The 18,073-nt window shown below is 43.0% G+C and overlaps 1 protein-coding gene across 5 annotated transcripts in view; it reads left to right on the forward strand.

The window, feature by feature from the left end:
* The first annotated feature begins 1,366 nt into the window (after positions 1-1,366).
* ACSL1 (acyl-CoA synthetase long chain family member 1) overlaps positions 1,367-18,073 on the forward strand; it is a 56,059-nt gene continuing 39,352 nt past the window's right edge. The window contains exons 1-3 of one of the 5 annotated variants that reach the window (XM_090036104.1): positions 1,367-1,552; positions 2,471-2,633; positions 12,943-13,171. In XM_090036104.1, the coding sequence (XP_089892230.1) occupies positions 12,977-13,171 (195 nt within the window). In that variant the 5' untranslated portion in view covers positions 1,367-1,552; positions 2,471-2,633; positions 12,943-12,976. Of the gene's footprint in view, positions 1,553-2,470; positions 2,677-2,705; positions 2,865-12,696; positions 12,848-12,942; positions 13,172-18,073 lie in introns of those variants that run through there. The other 4 variants (XM_090036101.1, XM_090036100.1, XM_090036102.1 and 1 more) reach the window with 4 other exon arrangements.

The raw sequence follows: 18,073 nt of genomic DNA on the forward strand, positions 1-18,073 counted from the left end.
ATGGCTACTGCGAAAGATCTCTAATCTAAGATAGCCAGTTAAACAGCTTTGATCCATGCAGGCTCTCAAGCAGTTGCTATTAACATTAATCTTTAAAGAGACTTCCCTTCCTACAGAGAGGTACTCAACTTCTTCTTTGTGGAGTCAGTTCCAGAAATCCAGAGTAGTTTCTTTACATAGTAACATGGGACTCCAAATTGGTTCACTGCCCTCATAAGGTGGTGTATGTCATAGCCATGTTTTAATACTGAAGTGCAAGAGCCTTGTGCAATTCTTATGTTGATATATTACTAAGAGGAAAAAGCCACATTTTCACCAGTCCCTATCTGTACCATGTCCCTTAGGACAAGGTGTTATTGTGATTTAATGTCAATATAGGAAGACATAGATTATGATACCTGAAAATATCATTGCATAAAGACAGAGTTGTGCCAAAGCTCAGCAGGCTCCAAAAATGATTTTGTCATTTATGAGCATACCTCAAGAACCTCCATTCTTTTATTTCTAGGAATGTGGGAAAATCGAGCAGCCTCCTCCAGAAATATGCTTAGGGTGTCTATTAGATTTGCTTATATTTTTTACTTATACAGCTTTATTATTTACAAGATGCCCAGGGTTTCCCATGTGCTGCCCATCTCTCTCAGCCCCTGCTGAAGGGCTAGTTAGTCCTTTGCAGCATCAGGTTTATTCTCCAAACTTTTGAATAAAGACCTGGATTGAGTCTGCTGGACTTTTTCTGCTGTCTTGTGGTCCCTGAAATCTTGCCTGCATCGCTACCAGTGGTCCCCAACTTTTTTTTAGGCATGAGGCCCCCTTCATTAAGGCTCGAGGCACCCCTCATAAAGCTCCAGCTCTTCCTTTTCACCTCTTTCCTGAGGGAAAAATCATAAGAGCAGTGTGGTGTTTTTCTGTGGCAAGCCACCCAGCCCACAGCCGGGCAGCGTGTTTCTACTATGATTGGAAATCTCTGGGGTTTACTGAGTGAGTCGTGTTTGCTCACTCAGCAGTCCTAACCCTGCGGGGCGCCCTGGAACGTATCTTGAGGTGCCCCAGGGTGCCCCGCACCCCGGCTGAGCCTCACTGCGCTACAGCAGCCACGCAGGTAGGGGATGAACATGTGCAGGCGGGGCACTGATACCCTCTGTCAAGGGAGGAGGGGGAGAGGCAGAGGGCGCGCTCCCCAAGACTGATCCCAGCATCGCCCCTCCGCTGACGGAGCGCTTTTCACTCTGGTCTCCAGGGGCGCCTCGTACGGGTCACCCCCAGTCAGAGGCAGCCCCGCCCTCTTAGCCCCGCCCCCGCGCCCTAGCCATTGGCTGCGGCCGACGGGGCCGCCCTACCCCCTGCCCCGCCTGGACTCCCCGCCAAGCAGCCAACGGGGTCCTAGCACACCACTTCCCCGGGTGCGGTGCTGTGCTGTGTCCTGGCTCCTGTGCGCGCTGCGCAGCCGCAGCCGGACGCGGTGTGCGCGTCACGCAGGCCGCGCTGTGAGAGGCTTAAATAGGCCGGGCCGGCTCTGGGGTGCAGAGTGTTGCGGGCGGTGTCTGCGTGGGTAAGTGCGCGCGCCCACTAACAGCCGTTATCCGGGTGGCTGCTCCCCGTGCGCCTCCTCCCGGGCTGGGTCGGGTCAGGTGTTGCCGCCTGTGGGCGCCGCGGGCCGTTGGGAACGGGTCCGGCCTCGTTTCTCTGAGAGGGCAGGGAGGGAGCCGACAAGGCCCGGGGGGGAGCCCTTTCGCTGCGGCTGGGGGAGTCGGAACAGGGGCCGCCGGTAACGGTGCGTCTTCCCCTGACCCGCGCTCGTGAAGCTTTCGCATCTTAACTGCAGCCCTCCCGAGCCTCAGTGTCCCCCTGTGCCCCCAGCCTGAGGGAGTGCAGGTCCCCGCCGCTCCCAGTGGCACTTCCTTGCCCGATGGGGGGCTCGGGGTAAGCTGCCTTGGAGCCATCTTTAAAGGCAGTGGCGGAGCGAGCTGGCAAAAACAAGCTCCTTGTTTGTGGTGATGCCAGAAGAGAGCCAGCTCCCCTCCCTTCCCCTCTCCTGTGGACCTGGTGGGGGTGTTTTACCACAAAGGGAGCCAGGTGGAGGGAGGCTGATGGCAGGGTTTGGAGTGGCTGGTTTCAGGGCCTGACTGGCTGGGGATGTGCCTGCTGCAGGTCACCCAGAGCTGTTGTTTCCAACCAGGGAGAAAGAGCTGCCAGCTAGTTGCTTGACTTAACTAGTGAGCCACTGTTCATGTGTTACTCCCTGGGTTGTTGCACCCCATGTCATGCATGGGCCCTTCCAGGAGTTGTCAAAAGCACAAATTCAGATGTGGAATAAGGAAAATGGGGTTTAAGACGGGTGGCTTATAATTATGCTTCCTAGTGCCTGTAATCTTAAACTCTCCAGCTGTAGTATCTGCACTATTGGACTGAATCAGCAACTTCAGCTTTCTTCTGACTTGATGCTGTCTTTTGTTTTGTTTTTTTGAAGGCACCAGCACAATATCTTCAACTTCAGCTGTTCTACAGGAGTGCATCTTTATAATTTCTGAACAGTCTTCTGAATTTCTGCATCGCTGTCTGCAGTGGGCTTTCTGGCATATTGGACTCTATTTTGACTGACACACTTGACGGGGGAAGGGCTGGATCCAAAGGTGCCTCTACAAGATGAGCTGCTCAGATCTTGTGATTAGAAAGGTTGAAGTTTAAAGGCACTGCCATATCAAGCCCTCTCTGTGACTGTACCTAGATTGTAAAGCCTTCCAAAATGGCTTAAGCTCTCATTTGCTATAAGTAGTCTCTAAACCTGTTCTTAAATCAGTTGAGCAGTACTGACATGCTTGTAGTTTGAGGGTACACTCCCAAGTGATCCGAGTAGTCTTTAGGTATGTGCATGCTGTAGGCTGCATAGGATTGCATAGATTCATATTCATTGATGTTGTGTTGGGCAATAACAGTACCAGGTAATTGAATAGCTTCTCTTGCATTCTATGTTACTCGTTATGTTGGAGCACTTCTGTTGGTAAGTGATTCTTGCAAGTCTAGACTTAGGATTCCTCAGTCTTAACAAGTGGGATGTTCAGGGTTTGTTTGTTTTTTTTGGTTTTAAATAAAGTTCAAACAGTGGTTGATGGAAGGACAAAGCTGAATGCTTAGTTACCATCTATAATGTTGCCCAGTCAGACCCTTGAGCAAATGGTCTGAGCCACACTTGACAACTGCAGTGAATACATCTAAATCTAAACTTGTAGGTTTGCTTTGCAACTAACTTTTACAAACATGAGGTTGTAACTAGGTCATTGATTTCACACAAGCAGAAGGGTGCTAGCTCTTGCTTCAAAGACAAATAACAGTTAATCTAGGGGAGCACACTAAACCTAATCATTCAAAGGGGAAAGAATGGAGGGAAGCTTTTTTGTAACTTTAGTTTTGCTATAATTCCTTGTGTTCAGATTCCTAAGTGTGACTTATCAATCTGCTATGTGGGGAGGGGAAAGGAGCGGGGTATGAGTTCCTTATTGGTGGTGGTTTTTGTGGCGGGGAAGGGGGTAGTATGCATGGATCCTTCTGCAAGTAACACTTACCATTGCAAAATGACAAACTTCATGGGGCTTGTTAGGATTTGTAAATGTGTTTAAATTTATGTGCGTTGTTAACGACCAAAAAAAAGCTATAGGTTAGTCTTGGGTAGTCTTGAAAGATGAATTGCACTGAATGAAGACAATAGAATTGGGCTAAAATGCACTTTGGAATTTAAGAGTAGGGTTTAAGAAATCCATTAAGTACATTTAACTGAAGCAGGTAGCTAGTAGCTTCTCAAACCCTGTTTCTGCCAGTGAATTGCAAGCAGGTGTTTTGCTGCACATCAGCTCTGTTGGCTTTTGGTGGCCTGAGAATGGTTTGGTTACATATTCTGGCTTCAGGCTATATTAATTCTATGTAAAATACTTAATACATTGTATATAACTGGTGAATATAACTACCCCAAAAGTGCCCTTGCAAATGGGAGAAGTCGGTTGGCCAATTGTAAGTAGAAGGTAGTGCATGAGATGGCATGTAGAAAACCTTAAGCCTTGTTGCGTGAATGGAGGGGCTTGCAGGTTGACCTCTGGAACTAGGATGGCTGACAGTGCTGGAGGCTATGTTCTTATTTTCTGCAATGCACAATGCATGTGTTTGTCTTTAACTTGAACATAACTTGTTATTTGAAGTGCTTTTTGGGTAAAGACTGTTGGAAATTAAGCTGTCACAAGCTACCAAGTCTGATAGCTCACTTTAACTGCTGTTTTGATAAATATTTTTAACCCCGAGACAATTTTTTTTTTTTTTTGCTTACTAACAAGCAAAAACAATATTCTCCATGGACCCAAGACTCTTCTCAGTGGCTGACCTGCCCAGGAGGATGACCACTTCTGCTAAGGCCCTGTCTTGTAAAATGATTCTGTACTTTTGTCTCCACAAAAAAAAAAAAAAGTGGACAGAAGAGATGCCCAGTGCTCAGCATGAGAAGCAGTCCTTGAATCCAGAAACTGTAGGCTTCTTAGCCTACCAGTAACTCGTGTATTCACCCTTTTAAAGGGGAGGCCTCTTTGTGTTCCCTTCCATGGCATAGACTTGTTCTAGCTAACTAAAAAATTAAATACTCACTGCAGCATAGTTTTTGGGAGGAAGTAAAACATTGCATTCTGAAAATGCCAGCTCTTGGCTTTGTCTTCTGAAGAAGAAACAAATAGAGCAGTTATGCAAAAACATCAGAACCACAACAGCAGGACAGAATTTTTTTAATATTATGAATTGTGTGTGGGTGTTTACACAGCACTTAAGGGTCTTGCAGTACCATGATTAAGAATCACTGATGTTAGGCTTACGGATAGAGGTCAGACCACTTGATGGTGAGGAAGAGTGGTCCCATAATGCTTGACTTCTTTCTAGAGACTGCAGTGCAAACATGTGAAAACAAGGCATCTTGTTCTAATTTAACTTTTTGACTTGACTGAATTGGTTTAACTTGTCCATTAAACTGGAGGTGATAAGTTGTGCAAGAATGTGCTGCTCATGAACAGTCTCAAATGATCAGCTGGGCAGTATTGTTGCTTGATGCACTCTCTTTCCTGAAGTTGCTGAAATTGCTAAAATATCACAGTCTAGTTAGACTACTGGTGTGTGCCACCAAGCAAGCCCTGCTATGTAGGGCTACACTGTGCATCTGATTTTAGTTGAATGGGAAAAAGTTTAGCTACAGGATCTGAGAATAAACTTAGAAATCAGCACCTCCAACTGGAATAATAGATTCTGACACCAAAATGGCTGTTCATAAGTTTGATATTTTTGTTTTCCTATTAATCATTATCCTGGTGGGACTGTTCAGTGGCTTGGCATACTCAAAAGTATGTCAGGATGAAACGTTCTTCTGAACAAAAACAAATCAGTGATTTATAGTAAGAAGCATTTAAGTAATTATTTATTTTTAGTGTGGTGCTGTTAGTTCCATCCAACAGTTTTTAACATGCACAAAAGGCTCTTGGGCATAATTGACACGGGTCGCTCTTACAGAACTTGAGTGACCTTTCCATAATATTTATGGGAATTATTTTGATGTTAAATATAAAGGTGCCATCCTGTAACTTCAGGAGAAACTGCTTGAAATGCATGACTATAAAAGTGGAAGGAGATCTAAGGACATTGCTGTTTTGTTAGATATAATGCTGAGGAAAGTCTAACTGTTCATGAGTTGTCATGATCAACTTAACTTTCTCAGATTGACATTTGCTCTATTACAAACATGAGCAAGTCCTACATTAAATTCAGAAAGCCATATGAAATCAATGAACCTGATGCATGAGCAGAGTAGAGCAACCCTGTGCTGCAGTACTGTGGAGCCTACGTCCACATAGCACATGAACATTATTTTATGCTGTATTGGCTTGTAGGCTGCCTGCCCTCCTTGCTACTGGTTCAGCAGGTGACTTGGTTCCTCTTTCCTTTAGTTCAGGGCTGTTCAACTTCTGAGTGACAGTGGGCTGCACTTTGCCAATGCCCTGCATGCCATGCCCCCTGGAGGTTCTCCCACCCCAACACCATACTATGCTTCTGTCAACCCCTGTGGGGTCCCCATGTCTCTTCTTCCCTGCCCCCCCTCCCCAAGCTGCCTAGCTGAGGGAGGGAGGGAGTCAAACAGCACCAGGAGAGTAGTGGGGGAGCAACGCTTGGACCTGGGAGTGCTTCAGGCTAACCCCTTGGGCTGGATGTGACCATGGGCTGCCAGTTGGACAGCTCTGCTCTAGCTGTTTTGGCACTCTTAAGGCCCTTGCTTGTCACTGCACTTGACTATTCTCCTACAACCCTTTGGAGTAGGAGAAGGAATTTGGGGGGGATCGGGGTATGGGAGAGAAATGCTTTCATAAGTGATTGGTTAAATGTAGAGGCTAGATTATTTTAGATTTTAAACACTACCTGGGGGTGTCTGTAGCACCCTCTCTAATGTTCTTCTCTTCCACTAGGCTTCAACATTATTCTGCACTTGCAATATCTATCACCAGCCTGTGGCAGAATGAGAATGAGGACAGCGTTTGTCCCAGGGCAAGCTGTGTCTGTTTTTTGTCCTGTAACAGAAGAGTTTCAGAATGCGTGTACATGCATTCAGCGGATCACTAGACCCTGACTAGAAGGGTGATGCACCAGCAGTTTTCTGCCACTGATTCAATGGTGCAATCCCAGGATATCCGTTCAGACACTTTGCAGTGTTTTGGGACTAGCTGTTAGCAGTTCTTGTCTTGTGAACCTTCTTAGATTTTGTCCTGGCACAGTGGAATTGGATGTCTGAACAATTGCATTTTATCCTGAGATTAAAATGGTTTATTCCAGGACAAATGCAGTGTTTTTGTAGCCTGCGACCTTGAGCAATCAAGAGATGTCTTGGGAATTGTGTAGTGCAAGTTGTAGCAGTTCAAGTGAAGAAACTGGAAAGGTGAATTGTTGGGATATCTTGCAGTGTAACTGGTGAAATGGCACTTTACCCTAAACAGAGGCAAATACCCTTAAGGTGATTTTTTTGACCACCCCCTATAGTACAGAAGGTAGGAAACTAACTTTGTAAATCCCACTTGATCTCTTGGAAGCAGTTTGGCGGGAGGGCACTAATGGAAGTAGAGCAATGCAATCTAATTCTAACCCCACCCTTACTGTTTTAACCCATGAAGCATCCTTTAATGTGATCGACCTCTGCTTAGTGCCTTGCTTATCTAAATACAGAGAGGAAGAGAAGTAATTGGTTCTTTTCTTTGTTGCAAGGGAAAAAAAAAAGATGACTGCTGCTCTCCTGTTTTCTTTCATTACACTCGAATGATGTCTGGTTATTGATAGACAATAGGAGAGTTTGCAGCCCTTTGTAAATAGACCATTGTACTACTGTGAGTAGGAGGAGCAAAGAATGAAAGCATCTTGCCAACTTGGATTGCTGCTTCAAGACACAGGCTGTACTGTAGTCTTGGATGCTGCAGTATTTTCTTGTGTGTGTCTGAAGAGAGCTTTCTTTATCTGCCTAGTTAACCTTTTTAACAATTTAATATGAGGTTGGTTGGAGGGACACTTTCACAAATAGAAAATCAAATTTTGTCTGTCCAGCCAGTATTGAAAACTTATGCTGTTTGCCTAAAGTTACTAGTTTTTTTAGATGGTGACTTGTATCTTCTAACTAGCTCTTGTGGCAGGGTTTTGGCAGAAGGGTTAGAGTAACATGAGAGAAGTAGCTCATATGAACCAGAGGACAGTTGGAAACATCTTGATATTCACTGCCTTTGGTAAAGGTTTGGAGGTCTTGGATCAATTTCTACTCTAGACCCATCTCCCTCTTAAGGGCTTGAAGGACATAAATGTTTGTTACTTAGTATCTTTTTGTTGTGCCTTGCCTTCTCCAGATAAGGGTTTTGCTACTTGTGTCCTGTCCTCATGCGCTGCAACTTTGTAGTGTCACGGTAATAGTACTCTTAGCCAGCTAATATGAAGTAGGCCACCTGTCCTTGTCTTGCCACAATTTCACATTTTCAACAATGACAGAAACTCAGCTTTGTCTTCAGACAAACACTTTTGTTGCTTGCCAGCCTTTGATCAGCAAACTTGTTGTCTAGTGGGTAGGCTAGGCAAGAGAGAAATCTTAATAAATATTAATTTTCTAAATGCTTTTTAGGGGCCCTGTGGGCTGGATAAAATGGCCTGGCAGGCTGGATCTGGCCCCCAGGCTGTATTTTGCCCAGCCCTGTGATAGAGGCATGGAAGCGCGCATCTTAAGAATGTGGTGACTGAGCAAAACATTCATGGTTGGTTTGTTTGTTTTTGTTTGTTTGTTTTGGTTTTTTGGGTGTTTTTTTTTTTTTTAGTACAAAGTTAGGAAGGAAAGAGAGCAAAAATCACAAACAAATATAGGTGCTTAAATTCAAGAAAGCAATTTGGGCATGCCCTCTGGTTGTTGAAAAGTACTCTTAAACCTAGATGCTTAAGGAGTGATGCGTGTCCCCCACAAAGGTAACCTTGTCTTCGGCACATAGCTGAGCCAAACATTTAGCTATCTCTTAAGGTTACTTTATGATTTGCTAACCAGGCATCCTAGTATCAAAGTCATCTAAGCCCCATCCCAGCAAGTGATCTGAGCTTACCTAATGAAAATACCATGGAGCCTAGCACTGCCGTTCTCTCTCTTAATGGTGGTAGGATTGTCAGCTTCTGCATGGCACAAGAGGTATTGGAATACCTCTTTAAAAGTAGAGGATCTGGCATCTAGGCTTTTCTCAGCCTGAGTGGTTCAAAGGTACAACTTTCTGGTGGAGGAGAGAGCTGTAACTGGCAGGCTAGGCTATGCTGGACTAGACAAGGGGAAACGTGAGTCCTATTGAACCTGGGGGGGAATATTGCACCCAGCTCAGTCTAGCCTAGTGGTTAGGGAGTTCCCCTATGTTTGATAAAGCTGTTCTTACTATGCTTTTGGCACTGTCCTTTTTAAAAGTGGATGGGCAGGTGGTAGGATGAATGGAGGAAGTGCAGCAGTTTCTTATACTAGGATGTAAATGGCAGTTGGGAAGTATGGTTGGAATTGCCTGGAAGGTTTGCTTGCACAGGGGTTTAGGTAGTGGTAGTTGGATATGTGGTGAAGGGGACTTTGAGTTCTCAGGTTTGTTTGTTTTTTGTCTTTTAGCAGTGTTTGGGGAGTATAACCTATAGGTTATTTGTGGGTTATTTATCTGTTGTAAGCTGCTCTGAGCCTTTTGGATGGGGTGGGATATAAATCTCAGAAATAGAACTTAAGGTGTTAATTTTTTTTTTAACTGTACCTGTGATAGTCCAGGTCAGGAAATAGAGGTGAAGGGTTTTTTTGTGATATTTTTTTTATTTTGTTTTTATCCAGCAAACTATAGTTGTGGGAGATGGTTCAACAAGCTTTTGGGCACAAAAGGTTTTGTTTGTGCCTGAAAAATTCTTGAACCTCCCCTCTGCACCCCTACCCCACTATGTAGTTTGTCCAGTAGAAGAGAGAACAGTAAAAACCCTTGCCTCTTGGGTGGTTTGAACTATAGCTTTTCTTGCTATACTCCTGGTGTTGTCCTCACTACAGTTTGCAAGCCTATGTAAAATCATTGTTATAGACTCAGTTGTAGCTAATCAAATACAGTAATCTTGTAAATGAACAGCCTGTGAACATTATGCTATCATAGGCATTTCTTAATTACAAAATGCACAATAAACTCTTGACATAATATCATTAGATGAATTATGAGACCTGAAGCATCCTGTAGGCAACACTTCCCTAATGTAGTGTCTAAATGGGACTCTTCAGTGTTACTTCTTGACAGCAGTGCCTTCACAAATAGTGAGCAGACAAGATTATAATTCTTGGAGTAAACTTAACTTTCTACAAGAAAGAGAAGGGCTAGAAAGTTGGTAAGGAATCTTCAGGGTGAGACCATGGAAGGTCCACCATTGATGGTGGCTTTCTGTTTGTTTATTTGCTTGCTTGCTTAAACAATGTCCTGTCCTGTCCCCCCCAGTTGAGTGAGTGAGGATTGACAAATGACTCCTGATCTCGGGCTGGGGGCTGACTGGCTGGGCAGCTGCTCTGCAGAGAGAGACTGGGGATTACAGTGGCCAATATGCTAACTATGAGCCAACAGTTTCATAGTTTCATAGTAGCTAGAGTCGGAAGGGACCTAGGTAGATCATCTAGTCCGACCCCCTGCCTTAGCAGGAAAGAGCACCGGGGTCAGATGACCCCGGCAAGGTGCTCATCTAACTTCCTTTTAAAAATCCCCAGGCTAGGAGCCTGCACCACTTCCCCTGGAAGCTGGTTCCAGGCCCTAGCCACCCTGACTGTGAAGTAGCGCCTCCTAATATCTAATCTAAACAGTGTGTCCTTCCAAAGAAGGCTAATGGCATACTGGGCTGCATTGGTAGGATTGTTGCCAGCAGGTAAGGGGAAGTGATTATTACCCTCTGTTTGGCACTGGTGAGGCCACATCTGGAATACTATGTCCAGTTTTGGGCCCCCCACTAGAGAGAGGATGTGGACAAATTGGAGAGAGTCCAACAGAGGGCAACAAAAATGGTGAGGTGGCTGGGAGATATGACTTCTGAGGAAACTGGGCTTATTTAGTCTGGAGAAGAAAAGATTGAGGGGGGGGGGTTTAATAACAGCCTTCAGGTACCTAAAGGGTGTTTCCAAACAGGATGGAACTAGACTGTTCTCAGTGATGGCAGATGACAGAACAAGGAGCAACAGTTTCAAGTTACAGCAAGGGAAGTTTAGGTTGGATACACTTTCCCCAGGAAGGTAGTAAGGCACTGAAACAGGATACCCAGAGAGGCTGTGGACTCTCCATCCTTTGGGGTTTTCTTAAGACCTGGCTAGACAAAACCTTGCCTGGGATGATTCTGCTTTGAGCAAGGACTTGGACTAGAAGACCTCCTGAAGTCCCTTCCAAACCTAATTTTGTATGATTTCCTATGATCTATAAACGCCCCCACTTTAAGACATACAGGGTAAGATTCCTGTGATAAAAGAATATTAGGTATAAAAACCCAGTTACGTTGTGCTTCTTAAATTATGGACTGTTTAACTTGCATTTGTAAAAGGGGTAGGGTAAAAAGGTCTATGCACAGTTAGCATAAAATCCCTAATAAGTTTTTTAAAATTGCTTGCAGCTTTGTTCTTGTATTGCTATAGCACAACAAAAATGAGGGTGCTATCCTAATAAGTAGTACACAAATGTAATATAATCTTGTGGCCTAAAAACAATCCAAAGGTAGGGAGGAAAGACCTACAACTGAAGTGCATGCAGAATATATGCCTTGCCAAAAGTCACATGGTCCTTCCAGTACTGTGAATTCAACTCGGTTTTGATCCAGGTACTGTAGTTGCAAGGCCACCCTTCTGCCTTTCTGAAATATTTCAATGATGTTTTTGCAGGGTAATTCTTACCCAAATGCTAGCTTTGACACTTTGGGAGCTATACAACTCTTGAAGTCTCCCTTGCCCTAGGATCATGCCTCTGGAATGATCCTAGTCAGCAGCAGTGTGAATCTAAAAGTGCAGTTTTCTAGTCTACAAAACTGGAGCTTTCAAATTTTTGGGTGTGCATGCGGTGTGGACATGAGTATACTCATGTCCTCGAGTATTGGAGCTTTATTGCATAACACACCTGGCTTCAGCATTCTTTTTCATCTTCTGTAACTTTATACTAGGTAAAATGCAACAGTCAAAATCAAAACAGTCTACTGTCAATTTGTGGAAACAACTCTTCATTCTGTAAATCGACAAATGCTGCAAAACTACTGCATTTTTCTCTAAAAGCCTATTGTCAATCTTGTGGTAGGAGGCAAGAGCTGGTGACAGGCATTTATGAATGTCACTGTCAGTTGTGAGTTTGAAACTAACATTGTTGCCTATTGCCCTTCTGTGTGGTGGGGTGATTATGTACTCTCCTGCCATTGGCCTGCCCTCCCAGCCCAAGAGCAGTGAAGATTTTTGTCTGCTAGTTACCTTTAGCCTAGTGGGCAGGAGCTGTAGGCCTCAGCATGTGACTAATGTCCTGAGAGACCTTGGCTATAGAGGGGACACCAGCTGAGCTGACAGCAACACTTCTCCCCCACCCCCTGCATGGTCTGTTCTGGGTGTAATATGTTCATGTCAGTCAGCTTTTGCAGGCACAGGTGGAGAGCTTACCCTCAAGTGCTCTTTCTTCCGTATATAAGTGACAGACCAAATATGCTCCTTATCTATGTTTATGTTGCCATGTACCTCCACACTAAAGTGAAAATTAAAGAGGTTTTACCCAGCTCTATGAACTGGAATAAACTGTAGTGTCATGCTGGGGCATGGAGATGCATTTAACAGAGATCAGTACTGGTAATTCAGACACTGACTCACTACACTGAGCTTCCCACGCACTATTGGAAAAAAGCTTATCTTGCTGGAACTGTAAAGTGGAAAATGTTGCAGTGGTGACAGTCGTAGAACAGAGGTATTCTAACACACCACTGCCAATGGCATAACATCTAAGCAAAGAGGTGAATACTTTGCTAACTTCCTTCGGGTTTCAGTTTCAACATTAGGAATTATCTGGTGACAGTCATGCCAAAACTTCTGTAGGGTCAAAGGCAGAACCTCTTTTCTGTGAGAGGTAGAGAATTGGTTTTCTTCCCTCCCTCTGGCTCAAGCTCTTCAGAAGCACTTGTTAGATGTTCTGAAACTTACAGAACTTAATCATATGTCTTGTCACTGAAAACTGCTTTGGGAGAATTGCTCATCTCCAGTTACTAAGACCTTCCTTATTTAGGAGAATAATCATCTTTTATCGTTATCTGGACACTTATAGGACCTAATGTATATTCTTGTTTTGGGGATGGTGGGGAAAGGGAGGAGCAAATGGAAAGGGAATTTAATACATTAGTGTAAGTGACCTTTTCTTGTGCCAACAGACTCCAACCTAAGGAACAACTGAATCAAATCGCCATGCAAGCACACGAATTGTTTAGACATCTACGAATGCCAGAACTTGGTGATGTCAGACAGTATGTGCGCACTCTTCCAACAAATACACTCATGGGATTTGGTGCTTTTGCAGCTCTCACAACTTATTGGTACGCCACAAGACCCAAAGCTTTGAAACCACCATGTGATCTAGCAATGCAGTCTGCGGAAATAGAGGTAAGTGTGACTTGTATCTGGGTGTGCTACACTTCCAACTGGAGGTATATAGGATCACTGATTTTAATATTGAGAAGCTTGCTGTTTTCCTGCATGTCAGGTGAAGGAAGAAAAAGCTTCTATAAAGCTGTACATGCAAATAGGGTCGCCCATGTTTCTTTTCTCTCCTGCCCCCAAGTCTTTAGAATATTTTTCCACCCATCAATTAATGTAATTTCAGGAACTTTTAACTAGCTGTGCGGATATAATTTGGATTGAGGGCCAGGCTTTTCGTTTGACTATTGCAAAACTATCCAGGTCTGAACAGATAAACTACTGCTCCTAGTCAGTTACAGTAGCTTTCCCTATTTTTGTGATATTCCTGTATGGATGTAGACTCAAACACCTGTTCTGATGCTTAGAACTTGGATTTCATTTTTGAAGTGAACCACTTATTATGGCAACTTGATCTTTTTTAAATGTCAGTAATACCAAGAACCCCAAATTACACATTGTAAAACTTACGTTAGCCTCGGTTCTGAATCAAGTAGCTTGGCAGATCTAACTCTAGAACTTGGAAATTGGATGAGGAAGCTACTAACTTCATCTTCTGCATGTATCTTTTTAAATGGCATTTATTGGGTGGTAGTACAGGGATCCTCATGAAGTGGTGTATTTTTAGTGATGTCCAGATCACTTTACTACTTCAGTAGCATAAAACAAGAATACCAGGATCTTTCTATATTATTTATTTATTTATGGGGTAGTTGCCAGGGCTATGAAAAATTAATACATCTTCTGGGGAAAGGCTGTTGGTGAAGTATTATATTGGAGGCAGTTTCTCTTTGCAAAGGCTAGGATTCATCTCTCAGTGAAGGAGAAATCTAAAGGAATAGAAAGGAGTTCATGATGAGGAGGCTTTGGGCCACCTCCAGGAGCTAAGTAGCAATTGCTGTCCAGTTACAATGCATTAAATACCAAGTATTCCATTCTAATAATAGTCTATGTGGGTAGATCCATTACTACAAACTAATAGGATAAACCTGATAAAAATGCACTTTTAGAAAAAGTAGACCATTACAAGATTAGTGTTGACCAGCAATCAGCCCTTGACAGGTATCTTCTATAGAACTTGTATGCATATTAAAATGGGTGACTGCCTTTTTCATTCTAAAAGAGCAACACAGGCAGCTCCCAGGAGGAATATAGGTATTTGTTAAGCTAGTAATGCATTTCTTAAAGGCAGATTATTTTGTGGCAGGTATTATCTGTTACACTACTGGTAAAGACTGTGTTTTATTTATAATCACAATTCAACAGCTTGCAAACTAATTTTGTAAAGCTGTCTTGATGATAGCACTTTGTCTGTTATGACAGCAGCCACTAAAATAAGCTTGGACTCTAACACCATGATATGGAGTATTGCCTTGCAGCAAGATTTGTTTGGAAACTGTGTGAAAACCCAAAGCTTCAAAGTCTGTAGGACTAAGTGAATGCCTGAATTGAAGATGGTGTTAAACATTCTGACCTACTGTAGTCTTTGAGCTCTTTGTAACAGCAGATTTACTCTACTTAGTTTTTATTTTTCTGTTGTTAAAAACAAAAAGTTAGCACTTGTACTCAAGGCACCTAGATGGGGAGAGTGAAGCAGGAAGTAAGGGAAAAGTGAGGAGCATTGGTAAACTGGTAAAATTGCTGCTTGAGAGAGTTCTGGATCTTGATTTGTTCCTGTTCCTTTAGGCTAAAAGCACCCACTTGGTACTACTTTGGTATTATAATAAAGCAGGTCTTAAATTTTTTGGTTGACGTTTGGCCAGCTTTTTTTTGTTGGCAGGCTGTTTGTTTGTCAGGCAAACTTAGTTGGCTTATTTCAGCTGATTCTAAAGTTGGCATATAGTATCATAATACTATAATACTGTTATCTCTTTGGTCTGCTATGAATGCCAACTTACTAATTGCAAAAAAATTAAGATTGCAATATTTGAACATTTGCTTTTCTCTTTGTTGGAATGGTTAATAATGAAACATTAATTTATATACAAATAACGAGTAGTGTATTGTTATGCTTTGTTTAAGAAAATTGTCTTTTTACCAGTGTTTAAAGTCTAATTGAGCACATAACTGTTGTTCAGGTTTATAGTAGAAGCAACTTCTTGGTTTGTAGCACTTCATTCTTGGATCTCCAGCAAATGAGGACTACATCTTAGTAGTAAAGCCATAGCATACTTGGGATTTAAAGCCTTTTTAAAACTAGCAGTTTCATAGCAATAATAGTGCTTAACAGCACTCCGAATCTTTGCTGGGAAGGAGCTTTGGATTACCAGTCCTTCCCAGACTGAACTACTCAGTTACATGCAGATTAAGTTGCTTAAAAAATTATATACCTAGTTTGAAAAACTTTTAGGCTGTAACGTGTCTTTATTGTACTCTGCCAGTGTTTCCCTCTTAACCAAAAATGGTTATAATCATTGTTTTGTGTCTCTTCCTTCCCCCTTCCGCCTCATAAAGTCTTCATTTTAAGGAAGAAAATATAGGAGCAAAATATTTCTTTTACTTCAGCCATATTGATGTGAAGTTGAGTGGCATCTTAAACTGTGCCCTATTCGCTATACCCAGAGATTGAGACCACTTGATTTTAGTTCAGTATTATAGTTTCATTTTAAACTTGGGGTATCAGTCAGCTTTATGGCTTCACATGTAGGATGTCTACTTGGGCTGTAAGGCTTCCACTGAATGTTCTTGCACTTGGCCTTTCTGAATTACTACAGCAGGAAAAATTAGAGACCATGTAAGACTTTTTTTTTCTTTTTTTTGCCACCTTTGATATTTTTCTGGCAATTATTTTAATCTAAGAAACTGCTGTTTTTAATACGAGATAAAATAGGCCCTGCCCTAAATAAACTCTGACAACAAACTTGAGTCAAGCAAGCTAAACTTGGCTTGTATAGTGGCTGAAAATTCTTCAACCAATTTAGTTTATAGAGGATGTTTCCATTAAACAAGGCTGGGTTTTCTGCAGGTGGCTGTGCCAGACTTTTTCCCTTTCTTTTCTCCATGTTCAGTTCACATCCAGTTTAATTTCCATAATGAAAAAAATCTGCAATACTCAAGCAGAAAAACTTCAGAATTGGTAAAGAGTTTCTTGATCTCTTAAGAACATGACTTTAGCATAACTCTATACTAGGTATATATTTAAAAATTAATTGAATACATGGTGTAAAATGTATAAATAGCTCTTCTGCAATGAATTCACAGAGTCCTCATTCTGGCCTTCACCTGAAGAAAAGCACTGCTGGATGGGATGCTGTGCCAAAGACAAGGCTTCTGAAAAGACCATTCCATATGAAATCAGATAATAAGAACTTGTCTAAGGCTAGCACTTATTCCTCTGTACTCTGAAATGAAACTGAACCCAGTAACATAATCACTTGGTTGTTGCAGTAAAAATGAGCGAACTAATCCAGGCCAGCTTTGCTGTGGTTCTAATGACTAGCATTAGATTCATGGTAAATGCCTTGTTTCTGTGTCCCTGTCCCCCCTCCCCCTCGGGAAACGACTTCCTGATGGAAACTGACACCTTGGAATCACTGGCCAGTTATAAAACTGTAGCGTGTGAAATTTGGCTGTAACCTGCTGCTTGTAGGAAGAAGTGACGATAAACAATAGGGTAGTTCTTGAAATTTCAGTATTGGATTCCACTCTTCCCTCCTCCCTTCCCACACTATTAAATAATAATTTGAGGAATTCATTACATGGTGGTCCAAGGTGCACACTTTGCTAAGTATATAGATCTGTTTCACAAAGAAAAATGCAGTCAGTTCGCTTATCCAGTTGGTTGGCCTGCATCCTTGTTTGGTACACCTTGACACTAAAGTGTTTCTTGTAAACTGAAGCCTTTGCAAGCTGCCTTGAGACTACTGGATTGACATGCTGAATCTAGTTTGGCAGGGGACAAACTAGAATATAAAATGGAGTGGCATAGTGACAAGCAAACAGTACAATCTAGAAATTGTGGTATCCTGAATAGACGGTCTATTTAATTCAGTTCCACTGTTAGGTTGACACAGTAGCTTTGACTAGGTGTGAACCTCCATAAAGCTACCTCCCTCTTCTTTCCACAAACTGCAGTCCTATATTTGAAGCTGGCAACTGATAATGAGACATTTGAAATGGAATACAGTTATACAGTATACCTCTTCCTCTAGTAGCATGCCTATAACTCCCACAGGATAAGCGTAGGATTAAACAAATGCAAGTATGTTCTGGAGCTTGCCCTATGAAATAATGTGTAGAGGTAACAAGTCACTAATTTGGTTAAATATTTGGGGTGTGTGAAGCACGCCATATTCTATTTGGATTTGGTGCAAATCAGGGACAGTGATTTGATTAGTTGATTTGGATCCCTGTCCCTGACTTTCAATTTGGCCGAATCCAAGTCTGAAGATTTATTGCTGATTCAGGGAATCAGCGATTCGGCCATGGATGTGTGTGTGGTTTCTACATACCTTGAGGTACCAGGTGCGGCTTGTGCACACTGAGATGGTGGGGCAGACAGAGTGTCCTACAGGAGTGTGGGGGAGCCCCCCCCCCCGTGCTTGGTGGCGGACCCAGAAGTGGACCAGAAATAGTTCCGGTCTATTTCTGGGTCCACTGCCATGCACGCTGGGGGGGCCCTCTGCAACCCCCGGCTTGACAATCGGCTGTTGGGAGGACCCTGGGTGCCCCCTCAGACCCAGGAGGCACCAGTCACTGAGCCAGGAAGGTGTGTGGTCTAGCTCCATGCTCTTCTGAACCACCTTTCAGGTAGCTGAAAGCTGCTATCTCAGTCCCTCTCAGTCTCTTATTTAGTATAGAGAAGAAGCTCAGTTTCCTCAGCCTCTCCGCATACATCACATAACCACTTTCATTGCTCTCCACTGGACT

This window comes from Crocodylus siamensis, chromosome 2 (assembly GCF_052110815.1).
Source record: "Crocodylus siamensis isolate JL-2025a chromosome 2, ASM5211081v1, whole genome shotgun sequence".
Lineage (NCBI taxonomy): Eukaryota > Metazoa > Chordata > Crocodylia > Crocodylidae > Crocodylus > Crocodylus siamensis.